The sequence below is a fragment of the Anas acuta genome, chromosome 1 (assembly GCF_963932015.1).
Source record: "Anas acuta chromosome 1, bAnaAcu1.1, whole genome shotgun sequence".
NCBI classification, from domain to species: Eukaryota; Metazoa; Chordata; class Aves; order Anseriformes; family Anatidae; genus Anas; species Anas acuta.
Window position 1 is genome coordinate 1,941,680 of NC_088979.1, and position 13,006 is coordinate 1,954,685.

The window sequence follows — 13,006 nt, forward strand, 5'->3', positions numbered from 1 at the left end:
AAAAAGATTAAAATATAAAAAAAAAAGAAATAAAGATGTCTTCCAATCAGTCTCCCAGGTGTGTAGGGAACACGGCCTCGAACCGACGCGCTGGAGAGCCCCACGGCCGCGGCTTGTGAATATAAAAGTGTAAATCTGGCTTTTTCGGTTGTTTTTTTTTTTGTTATTATTATTATTTTTTTTTTTCCTCTGTTCCCTTTCGTCCCGAAGATCAGTCCGTGATCTCCCTGACGGGTTTCAGCCAAGAGTTTGTAACTGTACGATATTTACTGTAAGATGTAGAACATTCGATAACTATTAAAAAATGTTTCCAAAAAAAAAAAAAACAAACCAAAACCAAAAATCGCCCGAAACACGACGCAGCCCGCGGGGGTTTGATGCTTTTTTGGGGCCGTGATGGGGTCCTGCAGTGCCCCATACCACAAATGTGCTCCGGGAGGGTTTGTGGGGGATGAATGGTGCTGACTTGAGCCCCTGGTCCTAATACAGCCTCGCCACCCCAGTATTCTCTGTGGTGGGATTTTGGATGGAGCCCAACCTTGGTTGGGCGCACAGGGGTATTTGTGCCGTGCCCCAGGGGACCAGCATGGGCTGAGATGCTGAGCACTGGGTTTTGGAGAGATATCAGCTCGTGGTGACCCCAAAAAGGTCTGATTTCCAACTGGAACGTCCCCAAAAAGGTCTTGTTTCCAACTGGGATGTCCCCAGCGTCCTCCCAAAGCCACCTCCTCCAGCCCAGGGGTGTCACCCCTCCAGGCCAGGTCACCAAAACCCTCTCTGTAGGGGTCCCCACGCGGTGGCTTTGCCAAAATCACGGTTTGGAGAGCAGAATGGGACCTCCCTGCTGGGTCCCTGCCACCTTGCTGTCACCCATGGGTGTCACCATCCCCCAGAGGCCACCTCTAGGCCGGGTGCCAGTTGGAGAGGACAAGGGACCGGGCACCTCTCCGGGTGACATGGGATCGTGCCCCCCTTAGGACTATGTCACTGAGTCCCCCCCAGGTCCTGCCTTAACCCCACTGAGGAAATAAGGGAAAAAATAAGAATAAAAACCAAAGAAACGTCAAAGCCTAGGTTCCTGCCCCAAAACGGAGCACGTTTATTAACGTCATTTCCAGGAACAAACCCGGGAGGCTTCAAATAAAAAAAAGATTTAAGAAACCACGAGACGAAGGGCTGGGTAAATAAATACAGGAAAAAAAAAAAAAACAAAAAAGGGGCAATGCTGCCCCAAAACGGGGTGCTGGGGAGTGCCAGCGCTGGTGCCAAGCCTGCTGTGGGCAGTGAGGCTGGGGACAGGGAGGGGACACGGTCCCCTGCGTGACCGGGGGGGGTGTCCCCGGTGTGAGTGACTTCGTTTCCAGAAATTAACCAAAAGAGGCTTTAAAAAATAAAAATAAAAGTAAGAATCCATCACCCGATGGCCATAAAGGGCCCGGGTGGGGTGAGCGAGGCGGTGCTGAGCCCCGGCGAGCCGCGGTTGTCCTGGTGCCACCAAGCTGGGGACATCCAGCAGGGGGGGGGGACACACACCACGGTGGCACCCCCTTCTTTGGCTGGGCGGTGCTGGATCACCCTGTGGGGTGCTGAGCCCCTCACCCTGCAGCAGGGACGATTTGGGGACCCCCGGGGGTGTCACATGGCGAGGGTGCTGTCCCCAAGCCTGGCTTCGGAGGGGCTGCCCTGAGGGGGGGGCAAAGGGGACCGTGGTCACAGGGGTGGGGGTGACGTCCATCCCATCCCATCCCATCCCGCTGCGCTTGGTCCCCATCGCCCAGCACCTCCCACCCTGTGAGCCCCATCTGAAAAAACCCTGTTAGGTCTGGAAAAAGAAATCCCAAAAAGTTTGCGCCCCGCTGGAGAGCCCCAAAAGCGCCGGGTAAGGCTGAGAGCTGCCCTCAGTAGGCTTCAGAGTGAACAGCCTGGCGCAACACCACGCCGTTTCCCCCAGGAAAAAAATCCCAAAAGCAGAAGGGCACCAAGATCCCAGCCCCTCCCGGAGCCCTGCACGCCCCCAACCCCAGGGTTGCCCCCCCTGTGCCCCCTCCTCACCTCGGGGTGGCTCTCGGTGCTCTTCAGCCACGACGGCCTCGTCCCGCTGCCAGCGGGGAGGGGACCCCGGGATGGGTCACCCCCGGTCCCCGCTGTCGTGCCGGGCTTCTGCTCGGGGATACGGGACACCCGAAACCTGCAGGGGACACCCCGTGAGCACCGGGGGGGGGGAACACACAGTGGGGACCCCCCCACACCCCCGTGCGCCCACCCTGTACTCACCTGCCGACGGAGAGGATGGTGATCTCGCCGGGGCGGCCGGCCTTGGCCCCGGGTTTGGTGGCCTTGGTGGCATTAACGGGGGACGGCAGCACCTGGGGCCACTTCTTCTGGCTGCAGCGGGTGCAGGGGGGGTCCGAGGGGGGGTCCGATTTGGGGGCCGGGCCGTGCACCGTGTGCAGGTGCTGCTGGTGCCGGCACGCGGGGGGAAACTGAGGCAGGAGGTGCAGCCTGCAAGGGGGGGACAGGAGATGCCAGGTACATGGAGGGGGGCTCAGTGGGGTTGGGGGGGGCTCAGTAGGACCGGGGTGGGGCTCAGTGGGGTTTTGGGGGGCTCACTTAAAGGCAGGTTTGCAGCCCGGTGCCATGAGCTGTGCCTTGTGATGCTCCTTCAGCAGCTCCTCCAGCGCCGCGGCGTTTTCTGCGGGAGGGGGGACAGCAAAGGGTCACCTCGGCGCCCCAAACCCTTCCCCAGCTATTTGGGGACCCCCCCCCATCCCCCCTGTCACCCCTCGAGACCTTTCTTCTCGGTGATCAGGCGCACCAGGACCCCGATGGTGTCCTCGTTGGCGTCCTCAATCTGGTAGACGGAGCTGGGACCTGGAGGCACACGGAGGGGGCTCGGTGGCACGCTGGCCACGGGGACAATTTGGGGACCAAAAGCCACGGGGATGCGCTCGAACAGGGCGAAGCGGCTTGGGGGTGACCCCAAATGAGCCACATCCAGCCACGTCCTGATCCGGGACCTTTTTAGGGTCCAAACCCACCCCACACCGGGCTTGGGGCTCGGCAACACCCCGACCCCGGGGGCGCACGGGACCGGGGCGCACGGGACCGGGGCTCACCGGTGCCGAGCCCGGGCTCGGGCTCCTTGTGCGCGGTGCAGTGGTAGCCCTTCTTCTTCAGCAGGTTGCAGACGAGGATGCCCAACAAGCCCATGGCACAGAAGACGGGCACGATGGCCAGCACGGCCGACTGCGCCGCCGCCGCCTCCTCCGGCCGAGCTTCCCGCGTGCCGTTGCTCCCCCGCGGTGCCGAAGCGCTCCGGGCTCGCCGCCGGCCTGCTGGAAACACCCGGAGCGTTTTTTTTGGCAAAGCTCCCCCACCCATGCCACAAGCAGGAGCGTCCTCAGCTGCTGCCAGTTGGGCAGGATGTCACCCACAGCCCCCAGGTGACAGCTAGGTGGGGTAGGGGACGGCGCGCACCCATCCTGCCCGCGCTCCAGCACAGCCCCGCGACGCAATAAAGCCGAAATCTCCCAGCCCGAGCACCCGACGGTGCCATCCTGCACCCACCTGGGCACCCCGGGGTGCTGGGGGGGGCGGCGGAGCAGGGCAGGCACCGGCCCTGGGGCTCCCTCTCGCCATCAGGGCTGTAAAACCTGCGGGGTGCAGCATGAGGGTCAGGGCTGGGGACGGAGCGGGTTCGCACAAACCCCCCCAAAACCCCAAAAAACAGCACCCTAAGGAGCAAACCCCGCTGAGGGCTCACCCGTGCACGCAGCCTCCGCAGAGGGCGTCGGTTGCAGCCGTCCCTGGTGCCAGGAGGAGGCGGCTGGTGGCGTGGCAGCGGGTGTGCGGGGCGCACGGCGCGTCCCCCGGGGAGAAAGCACCGGGGGGGCACGGGCGGCACGAGCCACACTCCTGCGGGGGTGGAAAAGGAGGTGAGGGATGGAAAAGGAGGTGAGGGATGGATGGAGCCCGCACGGTGGCCGTGCCACGGTCGGCTCCTGCCTTCTGGGATGGAGATGCTGCTTTTTGCACCGCTTACCCCAATGGGTTCCTCTCCGGGTGGGCATCGTGGCACCCCGCAGCCTGCGGTCACTGCGCCGGGGCCGCTCAGCACCTGTGGGAGAAGCAGGGGTGGTGCTGAGCCCATCCCAAGCATCGCGGTGGATGCAAAAGCGTCGTGGAGGCAGGATTGATGCAAAGGGATCGCACGCACCGCGTCGCCAGCAATGGGGTGGGTGCGTGCAGCGCAGCGGGTGCCACCCCCACGCTCCCAAAATGCTGGGTGCAACCCCGACGCCGGGGCCGTGGTGGATGCAAAAACCCATTGGGAGCAACGTGCCAGGCACCAGCCATCCCATAATAAACACCGCAGCTTGATGCAAACCCGCTGCAGGTGACGGGGTGGAGGCAACCCCACCAGAAGCAAAGTGCCGGGCGCAAACCCGCTGCGCGCACTGCAGCGAGCGCAAACCAGGAGGAAAAATAAAATAAAATAAAATAAAATAAAATAAAATAAAATAAAATAAAATAAAATAAAATAAAAAAAATAAAAATAACCCCCCCAGCCCCAACCAGGCACCCCTGGCATGGGCACGGGGGCAGGGTGGCTGTCCCAAAGCTGTCCCTATTGGTGCACAGGGGTTATTTTGGGATCACCCCAAGCACCCTGGGGTATTTCCACCGTCCCCAAGTGCCCTGGGCTGACCCCTCTCAGCCCTGGGGGGGGGGCAGCAGGGGACAGGGACATCAGCGAGGGGGACGAGGCCGTACTCACCCCCAGGACGGTGACGAGCCACCAGCGCATCCCACTGCTCCTCGCCGGGGGACACCTGCAGGGAAACGGGGCCAGGAACCCCCCTGCTCCGCACCACGGGGATGGGATGGGGACGGGGACCCCCCCTTCTCCCCTAAATCCTGCCCTGGGGACAGCGAGGGCTCATGGTCTGGGTGCTTTTACACGAGCACCCCCTTTGGCAGCAGTTCTGGGAAGCAATCCAGCTGAAAAAAAATAAAAATAAATAAAAAAAAATACAAGAAACAGTAAAAGGAACAGAAAAAGGGTACGGCACAGCCGGGGCGCTCCCCGGCCCCGTTTGCTGCAGCAGGGCAGCTTTGGGGTTACTTCCCAAACCCTAAAGTTTCCCTTATAATAGAGCAAAACACCCTCAAGACTGGAAAAAAAAGTCCCAAACCCATAAACCCCACACGTTTTGCAGGAGCCCCTTTTGGGCGCAGCTGAAGCCCGGCCTTTAGTGACTCAGCACCCAAAGAAATCCCAATTTTAGCTTAAAAAGCCCCAAAACCCAGCCAGCACTCGCACCTCCCACCCCTTTCAGCGCCGCTAACACAACCTGCTCCTGCTCCAACCCCCCTGGGAGCCCTGTGCGCCCCCCTCCAAGCCCCCCTCTCCCTTCCTGTGGGGGAAAATTTGGCAAATTTGGGCAAATTTGCCCGATTCGACCGCAGACAAAATCGGATCGGGGGCACCCGTGCTCCCTGCAGCCTCAGTGCGTTTAATTAAAGGCAAATCGTTAAAAGGCAACTGGAAGTCTTCCCAGGAATGGGGCAAAAAAAAAAAAACCCTTTGGAGAGCACCCAGGCGCCCTGGTGCGCGCTCCGAAAATCCCAAATCTGGGCTCACAAGTTGGCAAAACAACGTGCCCATGGTGGCGCCCTCTGCGCCCCGTTTGCTGCTGGATCCTCAAGGTTTGGGCAAGAAGAAATTGCCAAAAACCACCAGTTTTATGGGGTCAGAGCTTTATTTTTGCCTCCAGTGCCACGAAGCACGGAAGGGATTCGGGGGCTCAGGGACACCCCAAATCCCCCCGGGCACCAGGGCCATCGCCCCCCAGCCCTCAAATTCTGCAGCTTTTCAGCCTCAGCTTTCGCGACCGGTGCTAAATTTCAATATAATTATCAGTAATAAATCAATTAAAAAAAATAATCCACGGGAAATAAATGAAGATGGGGTGGGGGAGCGGGGACAACCCCTCTAAAACCCGCCCCCGAAGTGCTGGGGGTGCCGCTGCTGAAGGGGTCATTGTGTGCCGAGGGGGGGCTGGCACCGTAATGAGTAATTAGTGCCCGGCAGTAATTAGTAATTAGCCACCTGGGACGCAGCTGGTGCGGCAGGAGCCGTGTCAGGGTGTCCCAGTGCCTCCCAGTAGCTCCCAGTCTGTGGGGGGGGTCCATGGGGTGGGTGGAGCGCAGGGGGGGCGAAACAGAGCCTGGAGAGGGGGAGGTGGCTCCCCAAACGCCCCCAAAGCATCCCCAAACCCACAGCCTCATCCCTGACAAATGACCCCAAAATCGACCTTCCCAGCCCCAAAACTTGTCGGCGGGGCTCCCCAGCCCCCCAGAATTTGGGCAGCTGCCCCTATATGGGAAGGGAGAGGGAAATCCCGCAGCAGCACAGGGTGCTGCAATGCAGATCCCCGCGCAGGGCACCCCGAGGTGACTCCTCACCCACCATAAAGCCCTAAAATCCTCCGGGGAGGCGGCGTTTGGGGCTCTGACGGCTCAGGATTTTGGGATGGGAGACGTTTAAATCCCTTTGGGGGTTTTGCTGAGGTTCCCCCCCCAGGGAAGGATTTGGGGTGGAGAGGGTGAGCAGATCCGAGCGCCGCTGTGGGCACCCATGGGTGCGCACCCCATATCCCACCCCCGCTTGCACCGAGGTTTCCCTGACCCCTTTGGGGATTTTGGGGAGCACCCAAGGGCGAGCAGAGCCTGCACATCCCAGGACACAAATTTGAAGGGTTTTGGGGTAAGGGGCACGCTGTAAAAAGGGTTAACAGCTCCAGTGGGACCAGCCCCAAGCAGAGGACACTGGTCCCAGTACGTGCTTTGTACTGGGATGGACGCTGCCCTGGGATGCTCGAGCTACGGGGGAGGGATAAAGTTTGGGGACCGGGGCTCTGCCTGCTCCCGGCCACCAAAAACCCCAAAATAAAAAGTGGAAACCTCCAGACTCACCAGCACCAAATTCGGAAGCTTTTTAGGGAAGAGCTGACCTCTGCTCACCCCATATCCCCCCAACACAGCCAGGGGGCAGGTGGTTTGGTTTTGGGGCCAGCAGCCCCCCATAATAAAATAAATCCTTTATTCCTGCCCCCCCCTTAACCCAAAGGTGCCCACAGGGATTTGGGGCAGGGTTTCCCCTCCCCATGGGTTTCAGCTGAGCGAAAAAAAAAATAGGAACTGTGCAGAAACCCTTTGGGAACAGCACTTGGCGGCCCCTTTGGCAAGGGGGGATTTTTGGGCCCCCCCAATGGGTCCAAGCTCGGCCCCCTCAGACCCCATTAGGGCTGGGGGACCAAATAAACCTTTGTGAGACCGCGGTGCGGAAGCAAAACGATCCCATAAACGGTGCCAAGAGCAGTGGGGGGGTGGCAGCCCCCCAGCAGAAGCACGTCCGGCTGGGATTTTCCACCTCCATCCCCAAAAAAATTATATAAAAAAAAGAAAAAAGCCAAAATCCCACAGTTCCTACCCATTTTCCCAGCCGGTTACCGCAGAGTTTCTCATAACCTACTTTCCCCCCCCTCCTCTCCTGCCCTATATTCCTGGTGCAGATGAAGCCGGGGGGGGGCTCCAGCCCACTTTGGGGACAAGAGGGGGGGGCAATCAATACCCCCCCCCCCTTTTATAATTACTTTTTTTCCCTTTTTTTTCCTTTTTTCCCCGCTTTTCCAAGAAGCACAGCACACAGAACCAGCCCCCAAAACAAGCATCCCCCCCCCCAAACCCCTCCAATCCCCCCAAATCCCCCCAAAATCCCCTCCTCGCCCCCCCCGGGGGGGGGAAATTCCCCCTTTACAACCCCAACCCGAGCCCCCCGACCCCAGAAACCCCCCCCCCGAGGTGAAACACCCACGGGGGGGGCAGAGGGACACTCACCTGTGTCCCCCCCCTTATGGGGGTGACACCGGGGGGGTCCCGTCGGGGCCGCCCCCGCGGCCGCTGCTTTATGAATGGAGCCCACGGCGCGCTCCGGGGCCCCCCCCGGGCCCCGCCCCCTTTGTGACGTCACAATGCGGGGCTCCCCCCTCTTTGTGACGTCAGCGCCCCCGCCCCCCGAGGATCCCCCCCCCCCCGCCCTTTCCCACGGGCAGCGCCGCCTGGCGGGGGAGGGGGAGTGGGATCGGGGGTGGGGGGGGATTTTGGGGTAAAAAATAGGGGAAAAATTAAAATCGGGGTGGGCGGAGACGCCACGGGGCAGGGGATTTGATGAAAATTGTGGGTTTTTTTAATGATTTTTGCCCCCATTTTTTTTTTTTTTTTTGGGGGGGGGTCTGCGGGGACACCCATGGGTGCTGGCCCCCATTGAGCCCCCAAATCCCGGCCCCTTCCCCAGGGGTGACACCCCTTGGCCCGGCGGTTTGGGGTTTTCTTCCTCCCACCGGAGTCTTCATCGCCGCCAGCCCTGGGGGGCTTTGGTAACCCCCCTGGGGGGGTCCCATCCTCGCCCCGTCCCAGGGAGGAACCCGTGACCATGATGGGTGGCAGAGTCCCTATAGGGCACAGCAGGGAGTTTTGGGGTCCTCGGTGGGCAACGGGGACCGAGAGGTTACAAAACCCCGTAGGAAATGTGGAGAGGGGGCAGAAAAAAAAATATATTTTTTATATTTTTTCCCTTCCCCTCCGTGATTCCCCCCCCCCAAATCCCCAGTGTGTCCCCATAGCGTCCCCAGCACATTTATGGGGTCCAGCAGTGATTTGGGGAAATTTTCACCCACATCCCAGCAGGTTCTCAGCATCCGAATCCCCCATTCTTGGGGGAAAAACCGTGCTCTGAACCCCAAAATCACCTTTTCCGCCCCCGTTGTGCGCTCCAGCTCTTCTTCCCATTTCTGCGCCCCCCCAAAAAATAAATAGGGCTATTTCTATATATATAATATATATATATTTAAAACAAACGAACAAACAAACAGAGCTATCTGGGTGCTGGCGATGGAGCGAGCGGGTTAGCGGGAGGCCCTGGGGGGGCCACACAGTCCCTGGGGCTGTCCCGGAATAAGTGGGGAGGGGGTCACCGCCGTGCGGCAGCCCCCCCCCATTATTTATTTTATTTTTTTATTTTTTAACCCCCCCCCCCAAAGCAGGCACACACAAAACCCGGGGAGAACGAGGCAGGGCGACGCTGGCCTCCTGCCAGCCATCCCCCGGGGGATGCTCGTTAAAGGCTTCGTTAGCTCCTTCCCAAGCAACGAGGTGCCCCCCCCCTCCCCAAAAAAAAATAAAGCAGCGCCCCGTGGTGGGGGGAGGCAGCTGGGGGGGGGGTCCATCCATCCATCCATCCATTCCCCCCCCAACCACCAGAGCACACAGAGAGCAGCCGGGCTGGAGAGATGAGACGTGCTGGGGCTAGGGGAGGTGGTCCTTGAGAGGGGGGGGGGGGGTGGTCCTTTGGGTGGGCGATTTGGGAGGAGGGGGGGGGTCCCCAGGGTGGGTGGCTGGGTGGCTGGGGGGGGGGTCGCCAGCCCCTCACACCCGCCAGAGGAGGAGGTGGTTGGTGCTGTCGTCGCGGCCCACGGTCTCGCTGCTGCTGGTCAGGCGGAAATCCTCGTAGCCGTCGCCGCCGCTGATCACCAGCATTTTGGCTTTGGGGAGGGCCAGGCTGGGGGCGCGGGGGCGAGCGGGGTCCCCCCGGGGTTCCGAGTCGCTCGGCTGCTCGGGGCCTGGGGTGGGAGAGGGGAGGGGGGGGAATGGAGTAGGTGGGAGGGGGGCTTCTGGTGGTAATAAGCCCCTCCTGCCTCGTAATTAGCCCCTCCTATCTCATTTAGACCCTCCCACTGTGGTTAGACACGCCCATTTGATTAGCCCCTCCCACCCCAATTAGCACCTCCCACCCCAATTAGCACCTCCCACCCCAATTAGCACCTCCCACTCCAAATAGCTACCCTGGCCCTAATTAGCCCCTTCCACCCCAATTGTCCCCTCCCACCCCAATTAGCCCCTCCCACCCCAATTGTCCCCTCCCACCCCAATTAGCCCCTCCCACCCCAATTAGTCCCTCCCACTTCAATGTAGCCCCTCCCATTCCCATGTAGCCCCTCCCACCCCAAATAGCCCCTCCCATTGCTACATAGCCCTTCCCACCCCAATTAGCCCTCCCACCCCAATTAGCCTCTCCCACTCCAGTGTAGCCCCTCCCACTCCAATTAGCACCACCCATTTCCATGTAGCCCCTCCCACCCCAAATAGCACCCCACCCCAATTATCCCCTCCCACCTCAATTAGCACCTCCCACCCAATTAGCCCCTCCCACCCAAAATGCTCCTCCCACCCCAAATAGCCCCTCCTATCCCCATGTAGCTCCTCCCACCCCAATTACCCCCTCCCATCCCAATTAGCCCCTCCCACTCCCATGTAGTCCCTCCCACTTCAATGTAGCTCCTCCCACTCCCATGTAGCCCCTCCCACTGCCATATAGCCCCTCCCACCCCAAATAGCTACCCCCACCCCAATTAGCCCCTACCACCCCAATTAGCCCCTCCCACTCCCAATTACCATCTCCCATTTCCATGTAGCCCCTCCCAGCGCACTGTAGCCCCTCCCACCCCAATTAGCCCCTCCCACTCCCATGTAGCTCCTCCCACCCCAAATAGCCCCTCCCACTCAAATTAGCACCACCCATTTCCATGTAGCCCCTCCCACCCCAAATAGCTCCCCGCCCCAATTATCCCCACCCACTCCTTTAAGCCACACCCACCTCTTTAGCCCCGCCCACTCCCTTTATTCCCCCCCTTTAGCCCCACCCCCACCAGCCCCTCCCCTTACCCAAAGCCCCACCCACCCCTATAACCCCACCCAACCCCTCTGGACCCTCCCACCCTGTTAAGCCCCTCCCAGCCCCTTTAGCCCCTCCCACCACCCCTCTAACCCCTCCCACCCCCTTAACCCCACCCACTCCCTTTAACCCCACCCACCCTATTAAGCCCCTCCCACCCCCTTTAGCCCCTCCCACCACCTCTCTAACCCCTCCCACTCCCTCTAGCCCCACCCACCCAGTTAAGCTCCTCCCATCCCCTTTAGCCCCACCCACCCCATTAAGCCCCACCCACCCTCTTTAACCCCTCCCACCCTGTTAAGCCCCACCCAACCCCTTTAGCCCCTCCCACCCCCTTAACCCCACCCACCCTTTAATCCCTCCCACCCCTTTCACCCCTCCCACCCTTTAGCCCCTCCCACCCCATTAACCCCTCCCACCCCATTCACCCCACCCACCCCCTTAACCCCACCCACCCCCTTTAACCCCACCCACCCTTTAATCCCACCCACCCTTTACCCCCACCCACCCTTTAACCCCACCCACCCTTTACCCCCTCCCACCCCATTAACTCCTCCCACCCTTTAACCCCACCCACCCCCTTTAACCCCTCCCACCCCCTTTAGTCCCTCCCACCCCATTAACCCCACCCACCCCATTAAACCCCACCCACCCCATTAACCCCACCCTTTAACCCCACCCACCCCCTTTAACCCCACCCACCCTTTAACCCCTCCCACCCCTTTAACCCCACCCACCCCATTAACCCCACCCACCCCATTAACCCCACCCACCCTTTAACCCCTCCCACCCCATTAACCCCTCCCACCCCATTAACCCCACCCACCCCATTAACCCCACCCCATTAACCCCTCCCACCCTTTATCCCCTCCTACCCTCCTGCCCAGGCAGCGGGAAGAGGAGGTCGAAGCCGTCGGGCAAGGGGATGGCGGCCAAGAAGCGGACGTGCCCCGTATGGCCCTGAGCCAACCCCACAAGCACCGGGGCCGCCTTGGCCGGCAGCGCCAGCGTCAGCACCACGCCGGCGCTCGTCCCGATCCACAGCAGCTCCTTGCAGGCCAGCAGCGCCGTGATGCGCAGGCACGCCGCCTTGTGCTGCCGGATGATGGCATCCGAGCCTGCGGGTGGGATGCGTCGTCACCGTTGTCCCCCCCAAAAAAATCAGCCTGCCCCTATTTGGCAGCTTCCTGCATGGTTTTGCGTGGCTTTTTGCAGTTGTTGCATCGTTTCTGCAAGGTATTTTGCAGCACCCGCTCTATTTTGGCACAGGGTTTGCAGATACCCAGGTGTGGTGCATTGCTGCATGGCATTTTGCAGCACCCACTCTATTTCTGCATGGCATTTTGCAGTTACTGCCTGCTTTCTGCAAGGCATTTTGCAGCACCCGCTCTATTTCCATCCAGGGTTTGCAGATATCCAGGTGTGGTGCGTTGCTGCATAGGATTATGGAGCTGCCCGCCTCGTTTTGCATGGCATTTTGCAGCACCTGCTCTATTTCTGCATGACATTTTACAGCTGTCCAGGTGTGGTGCATTGCTGCATGGCATTGGGCAGCTCCCTGCCTGGTTTTGCATGGCATTTTGCATTTGTTGCATGGTTTCTGCACGGTATTTTGCAGCACCCGCTTTATTTCTGCATAGGGTTTGCAGATACTCAGGGGTGGTGCATTGCTGCACTGCATTTTGCAGCACCCACTCTATTTCTGCACGGCATTTTGCACTTGCTGTCCAATTTCTGCATGGCATTTTGCAGCACCCACTCTATTTCCATACAGGGTTTGTAGATATCCAGGTGTGGTGCATTGCTGCATGGCATTCTGCAGCTCCCTGCCTGGTTTTGCATGACATTTTGCAGTTGTTGCATAATTTCTGCATGGCATTTTGCAGCACCAGCTCTGTTTCTGCACAGGGTTTGCAGTTACCCAGGTGTGGTGCGTTGCTGCATAGGATTATGGAGCTGCCCGCCTCGTTTTGCATGGCATTTTGCAGCACCTGCTCTATTTCTGCATGGCATTTTGCAGCTGTCCAGGTGTGGTGCATAGCTGCATGGCATTTTGCAGCTCCCTGCCTTGTTTTGCAGGGCATTTTGCAGTTGCTGCATGATTTCTGCAAGATATTTTGCAGCACCTGCTCTATTTCTGTACAGGGTTTGTAGATATCCAGGGGTGGTGCATTGCTGCATAACATTTTGCAGCACCCACTCTATTTCTGC

At 59.7% G+C, this 13,006-nt stretch overlaps 2 protein-coding genes across 4 annotated transcripts in view; both read right to left on the minus strand.

The window, feature by feature from the left end:
- Positions 1-249: 249 nt before the first annotated feature.
- Positions 250-8,016, minus strand: RELT (RELT TNF receptor). 3 transcript variants are annotated; one of them, XM_068690180.1, is made up of 11 exons: positions 7,903-8,016; positions 4,778-5,001; positions 4,043-4,117; positions 3,764-3,915; positions 3,568-3,653; positions 3,117-3,335; positions 2,791-2,871; positions 2,611-2,692; positions 2,275-2,502; positions 2,053-2,188; positions 250-269 (listed from the first exon to the last, which is right to left on the minus strand). In XM_068690180.1, the coding sequence occupies exons 2-11, from the start codon at positions 4,805-4,807 to the stop codon at positions 267-269; spliced, it is 1,092 nt and encodes a 363-aa protein (XP_068546281.1). In that variant the 5' UTR covers positions 4,808-5,001; positions 7,903-8,016; the 3' UTR covers positions 250-266. The 3 variants fall into 3 exon arrangements, with proteins under 3 accessions (XP_068546281.1, XP_068546206.1, XP_068546118.1); XM_068690105.1 differs by lacking the exon at positions 250-269 and adding an exon at positions 1,358-1,683 and having other exon boundaries at positions 3,117-3,332; positions 7,903-8,014; XM_068690017.1 differs by lacking the exon at positions 250-269 and adding an exon at positions 1,358-1,683 and having other exon boundaries at positions 7,903-8,014.
- Positions 8,017-8,885: 869 nt separating this feature from the next.
- The window catches only part of ARHGEF17 (Rho guanine nucleotide exchange factor 17), a 37,208-nt gene continuing 33,087 nt past the window's right edge, over positions 8,886-13,006 (minus strand). The window contains exons 20-21 of the mRNA XM_068689885.1: positions 11,671-11,913; positions 8,886-9,683 (exon numbers count right to left, since the gene is read on the minus strand). Of these exons, the coding sequence (XP_068545986.1) occupies positions 9,490-9,683; positions 11,671-11,913 (437 nt within the window). The 3' untranslated portion in view covers positions 8,886-9,489. The remainder of the gene's footprint in view (positions 9,684-11,670; positions 11,914-13,006) is intronic.